This window comes from Boleophthalmus pectinirostris, unplaced genomic scaffold, assembly GCF_026225935.1.
Source record: "Boleophthalmus pectinirostris isolate CB_2022bp ecotype Guang Dong unplaced genomic scaffold, ASM2622593v1 HiC_scaffold_18, whole genome shotgun sequence".
NCBI lineage: Eukaryota > Metazoa > Chordata > Actinopteri > Gobiiformes > Gobiidae > Boleophthalmus > Boleophthalmus pectinirostris.
The window spans coordinates 16,444,938-16,466,701 of record NW_026571133.1 but is presented as its reverse complement, the minus strand read 5'-3'; the positions used below and the strand labels follow the sequence as shown (position 1 = coordinate 16,466,701).

General features: G+C 37.8%; 1 protein-coding gene and 1 pseudogene across 2 annotated transcripts in view; one reads left to right on the top strand and one right to left on the bottom strand.

Annotated features, from left to right (window-relative positions):
- Positions 1 to 19,006, top strand: part of LOC110161873 (protein phosphatase 1H-like) — a 29,309-nt gene extending 10,303 nt beyond the window's left edge. For both annotated transcript variants that reach the window (XM_055153466.1, XM_055153467.1), the window contains exons 3-10: positions 339 to 713; positions 3,218 to 3,330; positions 4,404 to 4,488; positions 5,410 to 5,528; positions 8,575 to 8,638; positions 11,146 to 11,253; positions 13,068 to 13,219; positions 13,922 to 19,006. In XM_055153466.1, coding sequence (XP_055009441.1) covers positions 339 to 713; positions 3,218 to 3,330; positions 4,404 to 4,488; positions 5,410 to 5,528; positions 8,575 to 8,638; positions 11,146 to 11,253; positions 13,068 to 13,219; positions 13,922 to 14,069 — 1,164 coding nt within the window. In that variant the 3' untranslated portion in view covers positions 14,070 to 19,006. The remainder of the gene's footprint in view (positions 1 to 338; positions 714 to 3,217; positions 3,331 to 4,403; positions 4,489 to 5,409; positions 5,529 to 8,574; positions 8,639 to 11,145; positions 11,254 to 13,067; positions 13,220 to 13,921) is intronic.
- LOC129409079 (5S ribosomal RNA) lies at positions 1,153 to 1,270 on the bottom strand (annotated as a pseudogene).
- Positions 19,007 to 21,764: the final 2,758 nt, after the last annotated feature.

Genomic DNA, 21,764 nt, shown 5'->3' with positions numbered 1-21,764 from the left:
ATGGCTTCTCCCAGGTCTCTCCTCTGAGGTGAGTCACGCTGTTATATTAGGAGGATTTGTCATTCCCTTTAATCTGTTTTTGATTCACCTGTCAAATTATTTTCAACTAATTTCATTACAGTTGGTTTAAAACAGTGCAAAAGATATGAATAGTTTTAGATGGTATATTATTTTTAGCAATAGTGATTAGTTTAGTTGTAAAGCTTTGTTTGTTGATCAGAGAAGTTTGGCCTGCACTACTTTTATAACAGTAGGAAAAAAATATTAAAACTACACACACTTGAACAATACAGAAATGTATTACTTAATTTAATGTTTCTGAATATATGTTTGTGCAGGACAATGAGGGGCTGGTGTACCACTACTGGGCCCTGTTTGATGGTCACGCAGGTTCAGGAGCAGCAGTGGTAGCGTCCAGACTTCTACAACACCACATCGCCTGTCAGCTCCAGGCGGTCATCGAAATCCTCCGAAATGTAGCCTCCCCACCCCCCACCATTCTGGGGGAGGAGCCCGAGAACAACCCCTACCTCCAGGGCACCACCCCGGGACCCCACCGGCCCACCCTGACCCGGGCCGCTTCACTTCGGGGGGCAGCGGGAGCACCAGGGTCCCCCTCCAACACCCCCCCTCCACCAAGGTTCTTCACCGAGAAGAGAGTCCTGCATGAAAGTCTGGTCGTAGGAGCTATTGAGAATGCCTTCAAAGAGATGGTGAGGACATAAAAACTGCATTATTGAGATATCTGATAAATGAAATCATGTTCAAATAACAACCAAAAGATATACATGAAGGGATTTTTTAAATTTAAAATCAAGAACATAGTTTTCAAATCAATATTTTCAAAAGGGAAAGTAAGTAAGTCTTTATTTATATAGCACTTTTCACAGACATACAGTATGTCACAAAGACACTTTACAGATCATTTTTCATAGATTCATTATTCTTTTTCTCTATACCCGGTGGTGGTATGCTACTATTGTAGCCACAGCTGCCCTAGGGCACACTGACGGAAGCGCAGCTGCCATCCCAATCGGTGCCTTCGGACCCTCCAACCACCACCACCACTCACGCACATATCACTTTCATACTAGGCAATGAGGGTGGAGTGTATTGCCTAAGGACACAACAACAGTTTTTGTAACTGGAGCCCCACTGTGACACCTGATTTTCCCAGTGGTCTCCCATCCAAGTACAAACCTGGCCCGGCCTTGCTTAGCTTCTGAGATCTGACGGGATCAGGCTTTGACAAGCTGGTATGGCCACAAAAGGTTGGGAGTGTGGAGAAGCAAATGCTTATTTGTTCCCACCCCCTTTTACAATACCATTATAGCAGTCATCATGCTCATCATGCCATGCTCTTAGTGAACTACTAAGTCACTTTACTCCATACACTAAATAAATAATTGCATTTTCGAAATGTTTTAGTGTACATTCAACATGTAATATATGAGTTGATAATCGATTAGTCAAACGATTATTTCTATTGTACTTTGAGGCTTTTTAAATACATTATGATGTGACCATTTGAGAAATGTTATCAGAAGATCTTTCTCTATGTGTTGTAGAATCTGCAGAGTCCAGTTAATGATTACATTATCCAAATATGCCTTCAAGTTTAAAAATATTCAACTAGCCACAATATGTCATTAGTTACCAGATCACTGATTATCCATAGCAGAAATATATGTGCAAAATGTATCATCAAACACCAAAGCCTCAGTGGTAAGTAATACAATTACCACTAGATGGCAATAGCTAACAAAGATTTTCCTTAGAATGCCTTTCTGCTCCCTTCAGTCTCCCTCAGGGTCTCATCAGAAACACAATGTCATCAGGCATAATGGTGAGCAGTGTGGTACACCAGATGCCCTGCAGTGCTTAAAACAGTTGTTCTGTGGCTAAACAACATGTAAAAAAAAAACAATAATTGGATTTCTTATGCGGGTGCCACAGATAACTACCTGGACTAGCTAACTAGATGTATCAACAGGCAATTTCATTTAGTTTTGAAAAGAAAAAAAAAAAAAGAACCTTTTTCTTTTTATTCACAATTGAGCAATTAAAAATAATTGGACAGTAATCATTGTAATACAGTAGAAGACTTAAGGAAATTAGTTTGGTTTATTACATTTTAGAAAAAATATAGGTTTAATTTGTCACATCTGGACCTATAGGAGACCAACATCTTTCAAAGGCATCTTGATTTGGCTCGCTAGAAATGTTTTTGCCCCATAGTTTTAACGTGTTTTATGTATAATACAGTGGCAACACCAGGAAACAATGTTATACTAATTTATCTTTCAAACTAACAAGGAGAATGATTTGAGGTCAAATTTTGAATCGCCACAGATGACGACCATTAAAGAGCATGTACAAATAATCTTTCTCATTCAGCAGTTCTTTGTTTCAAGTAGGGCTGGCTGGATTCAATCATGTCTAGAGAAACTGAAAACAGTTTCTGGTTGGGGTTGATGTGCAGATCATATGGCACATCAACCCCTGTTTTCACCACAACCAGAATGCACCTTCTGCTTTGTACTTACTTCGTTCTCTAATTTTATTTTTTTAATCTGTGATACAAATGAAAAAAAACAAAACAATCTGCTACTTGCTGACGTGAAGTGCAGCTATACATGCTCCATGGAGATGTAATGGTTGTTGTAATGACGTTTATGGCGACGTCTGCTCCAATAGGGCACCTCAATTTTCCAACATGGTAGTCAGTGGACTTGTTTCTTTTATTAAGCTGTTTTAGATTAATATTGAGATTGATGTGCAAAATTATAACATAAGGATCCACGGGAGTTTATGATTATGACTACATAACAGACACAAGCACAATGTCTTCATTAAAACAGGGTGTGGATGAGTTTATAATAAATTTAAATTACATAGTATCTGTATCAATATTGGCCATGAAAACAAAAAAACATATATTGGTCAATCTTTAATTATATCTAATTGTCAATGATATGTTTGGGTTTTTATAATTGAAAAGTCCGCAACCAATTCTCTGTCAGTAAAACAGAGTCTGTGATTTGGAGCAGAGTTCAAATTTTGGAAGTTAATCAATTTGAGATAATCGACCACCCCTAGTTTTAAGTGGACAAGGGACAGCTCCACTCCAATTTTAATAACTGTACAATTGGATTGCGTAGAATAAAGCTTGTTCTTACCTTAGGCTTTCTGTAATGTTTTGTGTTTATGTTTTCAGGATGCACAGATTGAAAGAGAGAGACACGTGTTTAACATCACAGGAGGCTGCACTGCTCTCACCGTGGTCTACCTCCTCGGAAAACTCTATGTGGGGAATGCAGGAGACAGCAGGTGAGCTCTTTCTTCTGTTTTATCTATGAAACCAAAGTCTAATTACACTGCAGGGAATTTCAGAGTGCATCTATACATCCATAATAAGCCACTATTTGAGGTAATAGAGCAGGTTCTTTTAAGTTCAACAAGTTAGACAACACAATCTTGCCCTAAATGGCCCCTAAGTTATAATGCTGTTTTCTTAATTATATACAAACATACCTGGAGTTGTGTTTTGCTTCATTCACACATGCATATTTAGGCTACCTAGTTCGTCTCTTTAACAGTTCTTCTCTTTAAAACACTCCGTTCCACCTTGTGATGTCATGTGGTAATACAGGAAGTGCTCCACTTTGTTTTTGAACTCCATACACCTTCACTAGAATCATTTAGGTCATTTCAGCCCTGGAATTGCCCATCTCTGTTGAACTAACGGTAAAAGGTAGCTGCTAAAATTACCACTAAATGACATCACAAGGTGGAACGGAGCATTGTAAGCTTTGGAGATATAGACAGACTATTAATTAAGGGTTAAGCAAACACGTGCGAATAAAACAAGACACAACTCTGTGTATGTTTTTGAGGAGGTAACAACAATATAACATGGTTTAAAGCACATAAGAATCAGTTTTGTCTAATATAGGACCTTTAAATTTTGAGTAAATATTTTGTCTGTTTGTTTTTATTGATGTGGGCAAAAGTATCGAGTAAAGTATTGAGGATTAGTTGTGCATTGATGTTTGGTAACTTACTCATTTTACAGAGGTAAAGAGCATATCTTAAATTATTGGAATACCAAGCAAGATTATACGATTTTGAACTAGTATAAAACCACATAGACTAGTATACACCTATGGACCACTATAGGACCTACCTGGATGACTGAGGGATTGCACAGATAGGCCACATGATAATACTAAAGAATGTTCTATGGTTTAATGTTGAAAATCACATTTTATTGTCTAAATTAAGAGTGTTTTTTTATTATCATTATCTTTTTGGAATCAATTTTGAGTATTGAGTATCAATTATATTCCTTAGTATCAGAATAGAGTTTGAAATTATACATCTTTAATTTGTTCCTTTCCCAGAGCAATCATCGTGAGAAACAACGAGATCATTCCCATGTCAACAGAGTTCACCCCTGAGACAGAACGGCAGCGGCTGCAGTTCCTGGTGAGAAGGATAATGCTTTTTTAAATTTTGTTGTAGTTTCACAAAGCAATATCCCAACTGTGGCTTTTTATTGTGTGTTTACAAAGCAAGCTGCTCAATCAGGCACTTTATATGCAGCTGCTTTCTAAAGAGCAGTGCTGCAAAGTGAAATCAATTAATGTGAGGGATGCTGGCTCTGAGGCTGGCTCTGGTATTTTAGCACTTGTACAAGAGCTAAATTTCTCAAATTGATATAAGGTGTTAGGGTTAAGGTTAAGGTTAGGGGAAAAAAACAAAAACAATAAAATGCTTATTTCACTATTTCAACTATATTCACTTACATATGTATACACTATACTATTTTATATGAGATCACCTTGTAACCATCGATTTAGGAATCCCTCAATGATCAATGAACAAATGTAAGATGTATAATAGATTTAAAAGAATCAGCTATGATGCTATGGATTTCAGAATTATGAAAATGTAGCACCATTAGCATAGCCATAATGAAAATCAGTCCTCAAAATATTGCCTATAACTTGGAAACAGAAACAGACAAACAAGTAGGGTTTTCAAAATACACTGATAGTGATTGGAACTAAAATTTGTCTTGATATATGTGTTAATGAGTATGAATATGTATAAAAAACTAAAATTATGTTTGTTGAAAATTATATTTTAATTTTTTAAAATGTGATATTATCGCCACACTACTGTTTAACACTCTAAATGTAATTTCGTTGTTACTTCTGACATTGACAATAAATCCTTGAATCCTTAAACTTTGCATTGAGCATTAAACCTTTCCTTTAGTATCAAAATCAGTTTGAACTGTTATTATTGTAAACAAACACCACATCCTCCTAAATTGCTCTGTAAAAGTCACATTCCTGTCAACAATCCAGTCTCCCTCCTTCACACCAGTTTAATTCTGTGCAGGGCTTCATGCAGCCTCACCTGTTGGGAAACGAGTTCACACATCTGGAATTTCCCCGGAGAGTGCAGAGGAAAGAGGTGGGCAAGAGGATGCTGTACCGCGACTTTACCATGAACGGCTGGTAAGACACGACCTTAAGTAACCCCTTCTTTTACCTGCGCACTGCTCTCTATGCTATAAATTACACCTGTCAAACTGCAGCACAACATCATAATCCTATCCATGAAATATTCAGCTCTATATGCGGTGGAAAGCCCAGCAGCAAAATAATTGGGGAGAAGGCAGAAGTTGATGTGATATGATGATAGAGAGTGAATGGTGGTGGATGCAGGGATGTTATGTGGGTTAGCCAGGCTCCATGCTGTTTGTCTGGAGTTGCAGTAGGAGCCAGTAATGAGACTCACACACGCACACACGCACACACACAGACACAGCACACGGTGTACTGGCTTCTCTTTGTGATTTGTGATATATATTTCAGCATAAGACAGGTGTCCCGAGAGGAGAGGGGCGCAGGCTACGTGTGCTACTGCAGCAGTTTTCACTAGCCTGTATGGGACTGTAGTTATTTGGAGTTATTTGGAGGCAGTGTAAAATACTATGGGCACTTAAGCAATATATAAAGATTTTTATTAGAAAATTTTAATTTGTTGATAAATACTCATTCAAACAGAACACTTAATGCAAGGAAAATCACTACCCCCTCTGTCAGACTTGCACGATCAGTGTCCATACCTGTACAATTGTATTGGACACAGAATAGTAAATGCAGCTAGACAGTCTGGGGAAGATGAGTGAGTAACCCAATGCTGTGGAATAGGATCCAGACTCCTCAAATGACCCCATTAATTACAGGGACTGCAGATTTATGACCTCAAACTACAGTTGCTTACGATTTCCGTGAGCAAACTTTCCAGGAACTGCTTTTACTACCAAGTACAAACAAATGGTTGCTTTTGTTTTCTGTCTGGACATAATCAATCTCACTTGTATTTTGGAGTTTCTTTACTCTTTGAAATCAACACATACTTGAGCAAATAAATAAGTATAAGTAAAATTGTCATTGTTATCCCTTCATAAAGGTTGTTCTGGGAATCATAATGTTTCAAAGGGCCTATATTACGGTACATTCTGATCTATGTATAATATTGTTTTCTCATCAAAAACATATCCAGAGTTGTGTTTTGTTTCATTCACATAGTTTAATACACCAATCATGCATATTTAGGTTGTAATCTTCTCTCAGACAGAAAACGCTTATCTTGTGGTGTCATATGGTAAATTAGGAAGTGCTCCACTGTGTTTTTAAACTCCACACACCTTCAAAAGAATAATTTGGGTGATTTTGCTTCTACCTCTACATGATACATCATATCATCACATCAGGTGGAACAAAGCATTTTGAGCTTTGGAGATGTAGATGGCAGGATTACTCAAAAGTGTGTGAATGAAACAAACTACTTTTATGTTTTTGATAAAGTAACAACATTCTGAAATAGCTTAAAGTTCACAAGAGTCAATTTAGCATAAAACAGGACCTTTAAACAGTTTAGGCTAATTGGTTTAAGGTTCAAATTTAGGTTTAAAATTGCTCAACCGGACCAAGTAACGAGCCATTTTAGATTACAAAAAAACAAACAAAACAAAAAAAAACTCTTGATTGAACAGCAATAAGAAATACATTTAATAGCCTTATAATAACTTTCTGCTTGACCATTTTTACAAGCATCTGAAGATTGAACAGTTGTCTGATGTGTTGCAGGGGCTGGTCACAGAGCCTCCTGCATTTGAACAGAAAGTAGGAGGGATCGGATCTCCAGGCAAATAAAACTGGAATTTTTATCACACAATTCTCTTTTTGAATAACTTGTTTCAGTAATGTTAATTCATGATTTAAAGCAAACACTTGCTGTAGGCTACATCTATTCGAACTGCCAAAAAGAGCATACATCCATCAGTCTTAAACAGAATGGTGACAGTTTGAATAAATTATGATTATGAAAAACAAGAGCCCTAAAAGAATAACACATCACATTCACGCACTGCTTCTCCATCATCCAACCAGTCTGAAAAGTCAAAAGAAATGAAAGTGCATGATGCTTTAGGTCACAGAAAGTTCATGCCTCACTCTTTACAGAGGAGAGAGTGGTCAGAGAGAAGTGTTTGAAGTGTGTGTAGATATGGATGAACTGACTCCTAACGCTAATGCTAATCTAGCCTGTCTCCATACATCTGCAGCAGACGGCGAGGCTCTCTGTCACTTCAAAGCACTGTGTTTTCAGATCTCAGACTCCCGATTGTGAACTTCTCTTCATATTTTGGATTTTTTCTTATGCAACTTCCTTCTCACAGTAAATAATATTTGTGGGCCCAGATAAGATAAATGACTTACTGCTAGCTTTATTGTTTTGCCCTATGATGACAGTCATTGCTGAAAATATATGGCTTCCTTATTAGAGGGGTTGAAAAAAAATACAGAATTGAGCAAAAAATTCTTTTTTTTCTGATTATGATATGAGTTTACGACTCCAGCAGCTATCTTGCCAACGCTGCTATGCTTAAGGTAAAATAAAACGTAATTAATCTCAAAGTGGAGAAATTGGCAGCTGTTGACTCAAATGCCTCATCATTAGTTATGCCCTTTCTCATCACACTTTGAGAGAGGACAACCTTTTGGAAATGGTGTTTAAGGTGCTCTGTGTAACCTATTTGGTTGGAGCTAGACCACTGGCTTCTATTCATGATGTTATTTCTTTACCTGAGATATTCCACGGTATGGCATTTTTTCTATTATACATGTTTTGTTATTGCTCAAAAATACGCTTAAGAGCACGTATTCTTACTGTGAGTAGAGTTGCTTCCCCAGACTTGACCTGTAACTTGACCAGGTGAATAACGCCATGCTGTGGAACATTCTAGGGAAAGCAATAACATCTCCATGGAGGCAAACTGGTGTCAGACCCTCCATCAGAAATGATACATAGTGTACTTTTAAATGTGTGTTAGTGTTTTACTCTACATTCCCAAAGTTTTGCATTTATCTTTGGAGATACAAGAAAAGAAAGTGACCATAATCCTTAGAAAAAGCAGTTTTGTACTTGTGAGATTCTTCTGTGACAGCTATAAACGTCAAAAGATATATTCACCCCCTCTTTTTCTGAACACAGGGCATACAAGACCATAGAGGATGAAGATCTCAAGTTCCCTCTGATATTTGGTGAAGGGAAAAAGGTAGGTTTGAGTCAGCTACATCTTTTCCTCATCTTGTACAATCCAGAGACAACCTTCACTGCCTTTATGTGGTTCAGTTTGACGTGTACATATATGGTGCATGTCTGCCAAGCTCCAGAGAGAGTGGGCGAAGGCTTGCTCTGAGATACATGCTGCCTTTGTGTGTTCAGTGTCAGAATCTAAAGAAAAATCCCATCTGCTTCCCTCCTCCAGCACAAATGCATAACAGGCTCCAACACTGTCAAATCTGGGCTAAAGGTACATCGCCCAAAACCACAGTCTCCGTTATTAACAAGAGATTTTTTTTACCTAGTTTGTAAAAAGAAATTGGACTAGATACATTTTTCTTAATTTGTTTTTGTAATACATGTTTCCATCGTGCTCAAATTTGTTTTACAATCCAGCATTTTTCAATTTGCTGTAAGCTACTTTTCCACATTTATTGGGCCATTATTTATTTCTGTCTTTCTAAGGGAAATCAGGTACGTATTTATTAAAAAACAATGCAACAAATGTATTATAGAAAATACATTTTGTTATGAATTTTACAAAAGGGAAGAGGTAATTTGTGAACTTAACTGCAACTACACTTCAGTTTGGTATAGATTTAAAAATATTGATAATGACGAATATGGCCAACACACACAGCCAGAAAAAAAATCTGGCATCGGTTTTAGCTGAAAAAAATCCACATTGGAGCATCCCTACTATTGTTTGCTACACCTTATAAAATATAACCTATATAATGCCCTATTATCCTCTATAAAAGCACATTGTCCAAATACAACTACAGAAATCACATACTTTTGCTCGAATCCTCCATTGGCTTCCATATGCAGGTGGAAGACTCAATCTCAAACCACTTGAAATAAATGACACCAATTCTTCTGCCTCTCTGCGGTGATTGCTTTTGTTTCGTAATTTTGCGTTTGATGCTCCAAAAAGACACAAAGAAGTCGCTTCTGCCCACACACTGCGCCATTGTTGTCTCTGTGAATGGTGCAATAATTCAACGACTGTGCTCAGTGAAAGGAGAAGTGAAAGAATTTGATAATGAAAAAGAAAAGGTGAAGGAATACTGCTGGGACCAGAGGCGTGTGACCTTTAGCTGATGAGTGTGAGCCCTCGGTGTGTATTACAACCAATAGACTATTTCTGCTTATTGATGGTCGTTTTATGATTGATCTAATTTTGATTTGTCTGACAAGCATTCGATCTATAATTTATCATTTGGATCATTTGTCTTTACTGTTCACATGTTTACCTATCCAGGAGCATTATTAAAGGTCCAGTATTACACAAAATTGACTTTAGGAAGCTTTTCGTCATGGTAGAATGTTTTTACCACTTCAAAAACTTACCTGGACTTAGTGTATGTTTTGTTTCATTCACACATGTTTGAGTAATCTAGCATTTTAGTCTGTCTACTTCTCCAAAGCTCAAAATGTCCTGTTCAGGCTTGTGATGTCATGTAGTGGTAGTTTTCAGGTTAACAGCTACCGTTTACCTTTTTAGTTCAATAGAGACAGGCAATACCAGGGATGAAATCACCATCAATCAAAGAATATGGAGTTTAAAAGCAGTGGAGCACTTCCTGTATTACCACATAACATCAAGGTGAAACAGATTTTTGTTGTTGTTGTTGTTGTTGTTTAAGAGAAGAACTAAATATGCAGCCTTTGCGCTAAACATGTGTGAAGAAAACAAAACACAAATCCAGGTATGTTTGTGATGAGGAAACATCTTTATAACATCGATGAGAAAATTGCGTAATATGGGCCCTAAGACTATTTTACTGACTCCTTCGATGGATTGCAGAGCATGACATTCAGTGCTCTTTTAAATCAAACTGCTCGTACATATATTTGCAATCTGATATTGAACATGCGTGTTGACTGTGAAGCCCATTGATAGACACTAAGCAGAGCCTGGTTCAGTGCCAGTGTGTATGAGAGCTATCTGACACAGGGCTGACACAGAGCAGGCAGTGTGGTTATATGGGATCAAGATGGTGTCCATATGCTCACTAACTGTTAACAGGCACGTCACTTTCTCATAATACGCTTTCAGGAATATATGTATACTAAATGATTCTGATATTTTATACACTACACACTAACTTCACTGTGTCTCCATAGAGGTGTCATTGATTTGCCTGGAATGTTCCACAGTATGGCATTGAACGTGATGGTATTTTTTATTGCTCAAAAATATTTTGAAGAACATGGTTTCTTGCTATATGTGGCCTCTCTGCAGAGCTGACATGTAACTTGACCTGGTGCTTGTTTTCAAGGAGATATACTAGTTTAATACCATATTGTGTAACATTCCGAGAACTATGTTGATAATGTTATTGTATTATGATAGCATTATTATAATATCCACAGTATGGCTTTGAATGTATACCATACTGTGAATATTATGATAATTCTGTGGATATTATGATGTGTGATATGATCTATAAAGTTCCTAGAAACAAAAAGTAGTTTATTTTTCATCTTTTGCAGGCTCGAGTGCTGGCAACAATTGGAGTAACTCGAGGACTAGGGGACCATGATCTTAAAGTTCACGACTCAAATATCTTCATTAAACCCTTCCTCTCATGTATACCTGAGGTAAGACTTTTGTTATGACACACATGCTAATAGACATGCTTTACATGTGGTTCTCTGTACTTCTTTTCTCTTGACTTTTACAGTTTTTTTTTTTTTTTTTTGTCATAAATTGTTGAATAGTTTTGTATATGTAGACAACTTGACTGCAATAAGGTCCCTAATTTGAACTTGTCAAATTTGCATGTTCTCCATATGACTGGGTGGGTTTCAATCTTGGACACGCACAATAAAGCCGTTCCCTCTTGACCAAGGCCTGGAAAAGGGTCACTCTCACTAACACTATCCTTCAATAGATAATTAGACGATTTGTAAATAAGTAGTTTCTGGAGTTTGGAAACAAGACAAAACAGTTAATCTAGTACACAAATATTATAATTTCTCAGATATTTACCAGATTTTACAATGCAAGCTAAGAGAGTAGAGAAAGACCGGATATATCTATTGGCTGATATATTGGGCCGATATTTGTACTTTTTAGCATATCAACTATCAGCCTAAAATCTCCAGCACAGAGATTTGCCTAGAACATACACACAAAGCTTTATTCTAACACTTTAATACATTGAGATAACTGCACTAAACGTGACCACACAGCTCTCTTAAAGATTTGTTGCAACAAAAAAATTATAATAATGGCTGTGGGTTGTAGTAAATTTAAATTTCATAATTTGATTAAAATAATCAAAATCAGCCCTATATATCGGCTCAAAAATATCGGCAGAGCTTATCGGTTGCTCTGGATTCTAAACAGTCGATATCACAATCGTCCAAAACATATTTGTTGATCTCTATAAAAGGGGCATATGTTTTTTACTCATTCTTTCTATACTCTTCACCTTAACAACCTCATCCTCTCTGAACCTTTGCTAAAGGAGTATTTTGCTGCCTTTTGTCTGAAGCTGGTCCCTGCGTGGCTCAGACCCTGCGTGCACCTGTCTGTCTGTCTGTCTGCCACGCTTTCATCTCCTCCTGTAGTTTCATCTTATAGCTTTGCATTTTCTCTCAAGAGCTTTGAGCTTGATCTTTAATTCATTCGTAGTTCACACTGGGTTCATGTTAACTTCATTCTTCAAGTGGAGGGAATGTGAGGATATACCTTGGGTTTTCAAAAACATATTCGATGTAGCTACAGATTGCAGAATATTTGAGTTGTTTAAAATACTGAACAAGAGACATTGTTGCTGTGAGAACAATCCTGTACTGAACTTTTGCCTCCTCCCACACAGGATAGTAGAATATATTTTTATTGGGGAGGTGATATAGTGTGCCATAGCTCCCTGTAGCTTCATGTTTCTGTATAAAAAAAATGTGATGCAGTGTGCCTTCACGAATATAAAGTACTGAACATGCAGCAATGAAAATCTGTTAAAAAAGAAAATGTATTTGCTACGAACAAAGACATCAAAATGGATCACCACATTGATTAGAAGTGAATAAAAATATAATTTCATCATGAATGTCTATGGGCATGTCAAAATTAAAGTGCTTAAAACAAAGAAATTAAATAAATTTGACTTAGACAACCTTATTGATCCACAATTACTTATATACTGTAGCTCACTAATTATAATGTAAGATCAGCTTTTAATAACAAAGAGCAAAGAGAATAGTAATTTGAATTATAAAAGTAGTAGTGACAAAACTCATAAGACAGCAATGACACTATGGTAAGTTTGGGAAACTGAGATCGAGAGAAACGTATTGAGAACTACTGAGAGCGTTTGATGCTGGTACCTGATTATTTCACTATTAGTCCCTTACTGTTGTAACCTGGACAGTGGCACATGTTTATGATTTGGCCTGGTTGGTTCCAGGTGAGGGTGTATAACCTGATGCAGTATGAGCATGGAGCAGACGATGTTCTGGTGATGGGGACTGATGGTCTCTGGGACGTCCTGACGAACCAGGAGGTGGCCGAGTCTGTCACCACATTTCTGGCCAACTGTGACCCTGATGATCTGCACAGGTGAGATAAACATGTTACTTTTCATCAGGCCTATTTGTCACTAGTTTATTTACATTGTGTTGTTCAAACAAACCACAAACCTACAGGACCACTTTTTGAAATGCTTATTTCTAACTTGAAGGCCTTTTGCCACTAACCCAAGAGGCTTTGTCAGTTTTGAGCATTCTTCTGCATGACAGGGATTGCAAAGCAAGTATCTGATTTTGAGGAGAGAAGGTGGAAAAGGAGAAAGTAGCTACAGAGATTCATCTGTCGAAGCAGTTCCTAGTTCTCACAGACCTTTTGGCACATGAATTCACATTCATGCATGTGAATTCATGACAGTCAATCAGCTCTTATTCTAAAGCGTCATATAGTGACTCATATGGCTCTGTCTTACAAGTTTGACATCTATAAAATGTTTTATAATTAGATGAAGATAGCGAGCAGTGGTCTGATTTTGTTTCTGTAATGATACACTTTCTGGGGAGAAAAACAAAATGTACTCATGTGAAAGAATAAGGTTGTGAAAATAAGTAAATACAGTATATTGAATTACCCAAGCACATACACTGCATCATCCACTATTTGACTTTTTACACTAAATTCTGACTAATATTGATCCATGTTGTTCCATATTCATTGTGAAAAATCGGTCTTAAACTTTTACTGCATTGTTTTAAGACAGTTGAGCAGCATGATAGTTCTGTCTCTTCTTGTCAGATACACCATGGCAGCCCAGGACCTGGTGATGCGTGCCCGAGGGGTGCTGCGGGATCGAGGATGGAGGATCACCAACGAGAGGCTGGGCTCTGGAGACGACATCTCGGTCTTCATTATCCCCCTCATGTACGGCAACCGCCAGCACTGAACCACTCTCAACCACCCTCGTGCGCCCCTAACTGCCCCCGACCACACTGACAGGTCAAATCTGGTGTCAGAGACTTCTTGCAGTCTCCCCTCTTCCACTTAAGTTTTTTTTTTTGGCTATTTCTCTGCAGAAGTTGAGAAGGTCAGAAAACACATTTGGGAGACAAAACCTTCACTATCACTATCATCACTATCTTAGCTGAAGATTTTAACTATGGTGTATGTTTTTGGTTGTGGGGAGTGCCTGGAAGAAACCCACCCAAACAGGGAGAGAAGTGTGAAACCCCAACACAGAAAGGCTTCGGCAGTTGAACCCAGAACCTTCTTGCTGTGAGGTGAGAGGACTAGCCTGTAGTTAGCTAGATATCGTGCCACCAGATTCAGTGGCACATTATCGCTAAATCAAAACTTATCTATACTAAAAGAAGAATTTACATGACACTAACTTACACTGTAAATGCCCCATCAGAAGTGTACTCGGGCCACTGTTTGAGAACCTTTTAGCATTTCCTCTTTGGCCTATGGCTTTAGTAAAACATTTAATGGCAGCAGTATCATAAACACTATTGACTTTACCTGAACATCTGCAGAGAAATAAATAAGGATGAAGAGAAAATGCTGTAAAATACTGAGCCTCTTTTCCCTAATTGTCCTTAATGTACAGCAGCCCTGTTTATATACTGTTATACCTCCTAATGTTACAAAGAAGGAAAAGCTTTGTACCTCCAACAGTGACAATGTGTTACTTATCGTATATCTGTTCCTCTAAAGGCAAAAAAATACTGCACTGATCTGCATGGCATTTGAAAGGGCATGGGTCAGGAACAAGCTCATACAATGATTCATTTGTATATGCTAGTGGCTAGTGAGTGGAGAGCTGCTCCCAGAAAGATATTATTGAATTTCCATGTACTTATTATTATTTTTTTTATATATATATTTCATATTTGTCATTCACTCATTATACCGTAGCTTTGTAAGAAGAGACATTTTACATTTTAGGATAACCAATAGACAGTTAAGTATGGCATAGTTCTGTAAGGCCAAAGTAGAGACACCAAAAGTTTACAACATTTAAAAAGCAAGGAAACACAGGACTTTCTTGCTTTATGTAAGTTAAATGTTCTGTACAAATAGAGACTTTTAAAGTAAATTTTAATTTCAATTTAACTTTTACACATTAAAAATACACATCAAGCTATATATACATTCGGGCCATGTATTACAAAGAGATAACTGCTTAATTTGGTAACTTGGAAGTTAATATTAATAATAATATTATACATTGGTCTTCGGTGCTAAGGCAAGGTGCAATGGTTTTGGATTCTGTGTAGTTACTATCTTGGATTTTGGTATTACAAAGATAGTAACTACACTGGAAAATTGTACATGTTATAAATCAGGGGTGTCCAAACTATGGCCTGGGGACCAAACGAGGCCCTCAGACAGTTTTTTGTTGGCTCTTAAGCCTCCTGCTGAATTAGCCTAAATGATTGATGACAGTACATTTACATAAAGTAATTCAGCAAATATAACCACAAAAACATATCTTATACAAAGATCAGATTAATCTTCAGTAAAGGTATGCTGGCTCCATCAGTGCATCTATCTGAATATCTCGGTCTGTGGTCATCCGCTTCCAATATTTAGTTTTATAATGCAGCCCTCATTAAAAATAAAATAAAAATAAAAATGTATCACTCTCACCTGGGGCACATATTTGAATGCATATTTGGGGCTGGTCCTGTTGCAGAAGTAGTTTTTAACATTCCTGTCCAACATCTTCAACCTGTCAGGATAATTGGTCCTTTGGCACCAATTTATTCAGTTTGACCTGAATGAATTGCTAACATGCTTGAAGACACCACTCAGATTGCCAATGTTAGCAAGTCTAGAGGCCCATCTTCTGCAGTTTAATTAGCTTTGCAGTACACGGCCCAGTAGATACACAGATAAAACAACCAAAACAGCACCGTGGATGTCATATCACTAGCTTACATTGATATTTTACATTTTATTAGTGGAAGACCAGATTGATCGAGTACTGGAAAAAGTCCCACAATTTCACAGTTGTGTTGTTAATCATGAACATATTTATTTATACTCTCTGTTGTTACTGAACATAAATTCCATTGTCCTTGACGCACAACAGGAGGCATGGATAGTAGCAGGGCCGATCTGATGATAGTTGTAACTTTGTGAAGGAGCAATCAGATGTTGTTTTAAGCTGTTTTTGCTTATAGCTGTTTTGCATGTATCCTGAACCAGAAGTACTTGTGGTGAAGAGGAACATGTTGGTTTGACGTATAGTACTTTTGAAGTGGGTGCATGCATCTGTTGTGAGCCCAGTGAATTGAGGCTTACACTATTATCTGTTTTTTTGTTTTGTTTTGTTTTTTATACAAACCTAATAGTCATTGCTGTAGTAATGTTATTTCTTTGTGAATGTGTAGGGGCAGTGCATATATTTATTTATTTTTTTATTTATTAGCCTGGTCAGCCATCCTGACTCAAAATCTTCCTCTTGCGAATCAAGTTCATATTTAGCTATTATTAATTATGCTTTGCATGCAGATAAACTTTCTGATTGCCCAGTGCATTAAATTGGCATTAAATTATTAAGTGTAGGTATCTGTTTGACAAGTCAAGCATGAGGTGTAACTTTTGTGGTAGTAGGCTATGTCACCTGCTTGTGTCCATGGAAATGTAATTGCTCTGCCTAGAATGCTCCACAGTATTGGATGAATAATACCACACATTCCAGGCAAAGCAGTAACATCTCCATAGAGACAAGCAGGTGGCAGACTCTCTGTCAGAAAACATACACAGTATCTTTATCTAAAAAGAAAGGATACATATTTTTGCCTGAATCTGTAATATTTCTCTCTCTCTATGGTCGTACGTCATGTGTATCTGATTTAAATATGTGACTGGCTTGTCAACAACAGTTGTAAAGTCAATGTGTTATTCTAGTGAAGCAAATGGATTTGGCTGGCCAGGCTAGTGTTTTTTTATTATTACTATATTGTTATAGTAGAAGATTCAGTAATGTAGCGTTTGAAAGAAATGTGTAAGGCAAAACACTAAACTCTCCACTAGATTTTAAGCTGTGCGGAAATGTGCACAATGCATAGCGAAGTCTGTAAGTGGATTCTGAAGTAGCACTTGTTTATAAAGTATATAGAAATGCCTAAAGGACAAGACAATGGATACAGCTTGTGCCAGATTGAGAAGCCATTAAAAAGTCAATCACAAATGTGCCATTGGGTCACATGGGCTTCAATCGTCTCTGTTAACTTTGAGTTCAATGACTTGACATTCCTCAAAGCAGCAGCACTGATATTCTTACATTCAAATGGTGCATTTTCCTCATGTACATTCCATTAATTAATTCAGTTTCCATTCTCATGCTTTTCAATGTGCTGTACTGTCAAAAAGACAATTTTTGTTGATTATTAGATTTTCTTGTCAAACATACCTTTTTGTTAAAATGTTGCTCTTTTTCCTTTTTGTCTTAAGGCGCAGTAAACCAGGGCAGTAAAAAGGCTGGTATAAAAAGTGAATGTTTTGCACTGCGGCCACTAAGAAAAAGATCTTTCTTTGAGGACCATTTTCACAACAGTGTCTTTGACCAATTTGTAGTGCTGGACTGGACCTCTGTCTTGTCTGGTTTTAGAGACTCATCGCTCAGTCTGGAGCCATAAAAGTGGCTGCAGCTGACATGGTACAAAGTGGGTTCGCAAATGTGGCGATTGAATTATTCTCACCTATAAACACATGTCTTTGTACAATGGGAGGAAGCCATATGGGATGACACATTCAAGTGGAAAAAAGAACTAAAATTAGGTCAAAGTTCTGCAAAGTTGACAGTAGAGAGATTTGAGAAACCATTAATAGGGTAGCAAAATATATAGCGATTGTATAAAAATTTGAAATTGCACTATAATATAGAACCACAAAAGCAGAACAACATACCATTTCTTATGGAGAAGAAAGAAAATGCTAACATTGTAGTTCAGACCTCTACAGAAGGTCTCTACACAGGTTTCTTCAGACCTGTCTTTTGAAATAAACTCTATGAACTGAATTCTGATTTCTGAACAAGAATCTCGATTCTTATCTCAATTACAATAATTGGCAGAAAAAAAGATTATTTTCCATGATCATGCAGCCTTCATCTTTAGCTTAACTTCTTGGGCATGGATCTAAATTAACACCAGGCAGAGTGGCAGACTTCCTCCTCACACACTGAAGGCAATGGGAACAATCAGTGAAGTCTCCTTGTGATTATGTGGGCCATTTATGGACACTATTTCATCATGCCTGTGCAGATGAAATAGTGAAACACTGAGTCTGCCATGGTGCTATCTATGCAATTAACTGACTATTGTCCAGTGCTTGTCCCACTCTATACCATAAAAGCTCAGACTGCCTCAAGCACATGTAGTAAAAAGTGATACACTAATTAATTAAGCACTCTTGTGAAACTGGCCCCATCTTTTGAATGTTACTTATAATTCTCTCATAAGCCTTTCTTCTCCCGTTCATGAATGTTGAAATATTATTATAGTATACAGAATATATTTTTTCTCATCCTCTTGTGCCACATGACTGCTGCTCATATAGACTCAGGTTCAGCTCTCATTTCGTATCTCTTGGAAGGACAAGAAGAAGGTACCAGGTCTATACTATGTAAATACAAGTAACTGTTTACCTAGTCCTCCCGACTTATCCATTTTTAAACTGACTGTAATGTATTGTTTTCTATTGTAACATATGGGACTGCTAAGAAGCTTGTCTTGCCCTCTCCTTGGTTTGTGAATGTGAACTGTACTTTTTGTAAGGCCAGAGGTCCGAACTGATATTTTTAATGTTTCAGTGTGCAAAGACATGTTTACCCTTAGCTTTTTTTTTCAAACATGAAGAAATAAATATTGGCTGAGATGGTGAAGTCTTTGTGTATGTCATTAAAATAGAAAGCACTAGGTGTCATAGGGTCGATAGTTTCCGCTTACTGTGTAAATCAGTAAACAGACCAAATCAATGTAAAAGCACAAAAAACAAAAGAATAGATGTGTGAATAATCAATAAACCGCTGTTGTTTTTCCCCCTGTGGAGCAGCTAAGCAACATACAGGGTCAAGTGTGCTCTGGCTGGATACAGCAAAGGGATTCATTAAAGGAACTCAAGATCTAAACAAATCCAAAGAAAAATAAACCAGAGTGCTTCAAATGGACTTCAAGACTGTAGCTATAGTCATTATATCAAAACTGGTTTCCTGTCTTGTAATCACATAAACACAGGAAATGCAGAAGACAGATCATTTATAGATGCATATTTCACTCATGTATCTGCAGTTGCCCAACAAAATGTTTTCAAATTCTCACAAGAAGTCAGATTAAGTTCATAACTTGAAAATAGTTTTAATTTGTGTTTTAACAAGTATAATTCTCCAATATATGAATTGTTAAAAGATGTTTTCACGGAACACTTTGTGAAGTGAAACTTTAAACACAACATAAGTTAAGCTCATTGCTACTAATCTTGAGTTTATCACTTTAGTGATTACTTTATTTCCTTTAGTGTCAACACAATGGTTTATCAGATATTCTCCATAAGTTAGTATCTCCAGTAACACTGCTACCTGACCTGAAAAAAAAAAAAAAAAAAAAATGCAGTCTTCCTCTGCATAATCAGATACCTGAGATCCAAATCACATTTGACCTATTTAGGCAACATAAAGACAACACAATACACAAAGTAATGGGCAGAGCAAATTTATTGAAAGAAAAATAAAAAATCCAATATTATGTTGATGCACAGAAACACAGGACAGGCTTGTTCCCATTTAACCTATACGTTGAGAGTCCTTTCTTCCACAAACCACATTGACCACCGACATGCGCGTGCTCCTGTTTTCTTGAGCGTCGTGAGTGAGCAGCGCAGGCAAGGCAGTAGATTGCGCAGTCATCTCCACGAGGGGTAATATGACAACCCGATCAACAGCACAAACTACTACCTCAGCCCGCGCCTGGCTCTTCGGTCCCGTAAAGTACACACGAGTCCTTCTGGATCATGCAGGTCCACCCGTGCGTAAAAGCGCACGGGAATGGCGTGCGCGTAAAACGTGGCCGCTGCAAGACGAGACAAAACCCCACCCAAAGCATGTGAATGAGGAAGAAAACACCTCGTGGAATCCACCTATGGCACGATCATCCCCACAGAAGATCGTTTCCTCAAATGACCCCAGACACAATGGTTTGACAGCCAGACTTTGGAGGAATCCAATACGGGTACAGTTAAAAAGTATAGGTTAACTCGAAGCCCCAAAACAAGAATTTGAACATGCACATACAAGAAAATATGCTATGCCCTAAGGTGACACTGATGAGGTTTACATATCCATATGCCCATCGCATATACTTTGATTTACAAATACAAAAATGCTAAACAATCGATCAAGATGATCACTCGACAAATCGACTATATATATCTATATATATAATATATAGATATATATTTTTTTACCCCTAAACGTAACGTATGGACCTGGATTCCACGCGCCCCTCGTGCAGCGTTCACCTTGCAGCTCAACTGCAGCAGACTATTTTATAATCTATTGTTGTCTCTGCCCCGCTCTGCGCCGACTGGTTCAAACTTCTGCCTTTTCCAAATTGGTGCCATCAGGACGACCCAGACCGAACCAAAAATATCCAGTGCGGAGACACGTATGCGTAAACATTCCAGTCCAGTTCTCTGCGCGAGTAAAGACAGCCAGGAAGGTGTGGAGAATGAGTGGATGTGGCGGAGCAGCGTGGATAAAATTCGCGGGGAACGTCAGGACGGGGGTGGGTAGCACCAGAGATGGGGGAAAAATGAAGATGCACCACTCTGAAGTAGGAAAAGCGCAAACGTAATGTGCGGTAGACGTACGCCATCAGGTGGTCAGTTTTGAAAATAAATATCACAGCTTCACACACGATCATGATTATAACCCATGGGTTTCAGAATGACGAACATCCAGCCCTGTTGCTATATCAATTAACAATTAAAAACAAAATATTTATATATTTGAATTCACTGAAATCCTCATAAAAACTCCACTTATAAACAGGAACCAGAAACAAATTAACATTAATTCTGTCAACTCTGTCTACGCTATCAAAATGATTACCAATAAATTTCAGTGTAGCCAGACTATTATACAGTCTACGAAACAGACAAATCCTTCTCAATAAGACAATAGAAATGCATTGGAAAGGTGCATAATATCAACTGACACTCATGGCATGGATGTATAAAAACATCTCATTATAGAAGGTCTTATTATAGATCCATGATCCTGGCGCATGAAGGCTTGACTTAATGACTGGATTTCAGACCGAGAGTGAGCCGCTGTCTCTGCACGCGCTCTCTGCACGCGCACTCTGCACGCCTCCTTCCATTGGTCAGCAGGGGAGCGCTCAGGGGAACCTCCCAGCTGTGCACAGACTGGAACCTCACAACTCACCGAGAACACCGTGTTCCAGCTGCACGCGCCGCTGCTGCTGCTTCCAGCTCTCTCACATTAGACACTGGGGTTGGGGCAATGTCCTCAACAGGTTTTAAACAAAAATTACATGCACACATGGCAAAAAGAGGCTCAGTGACCAACATAAATACCACAGTATCAAGAATCAAGTATTGCTTACAATAA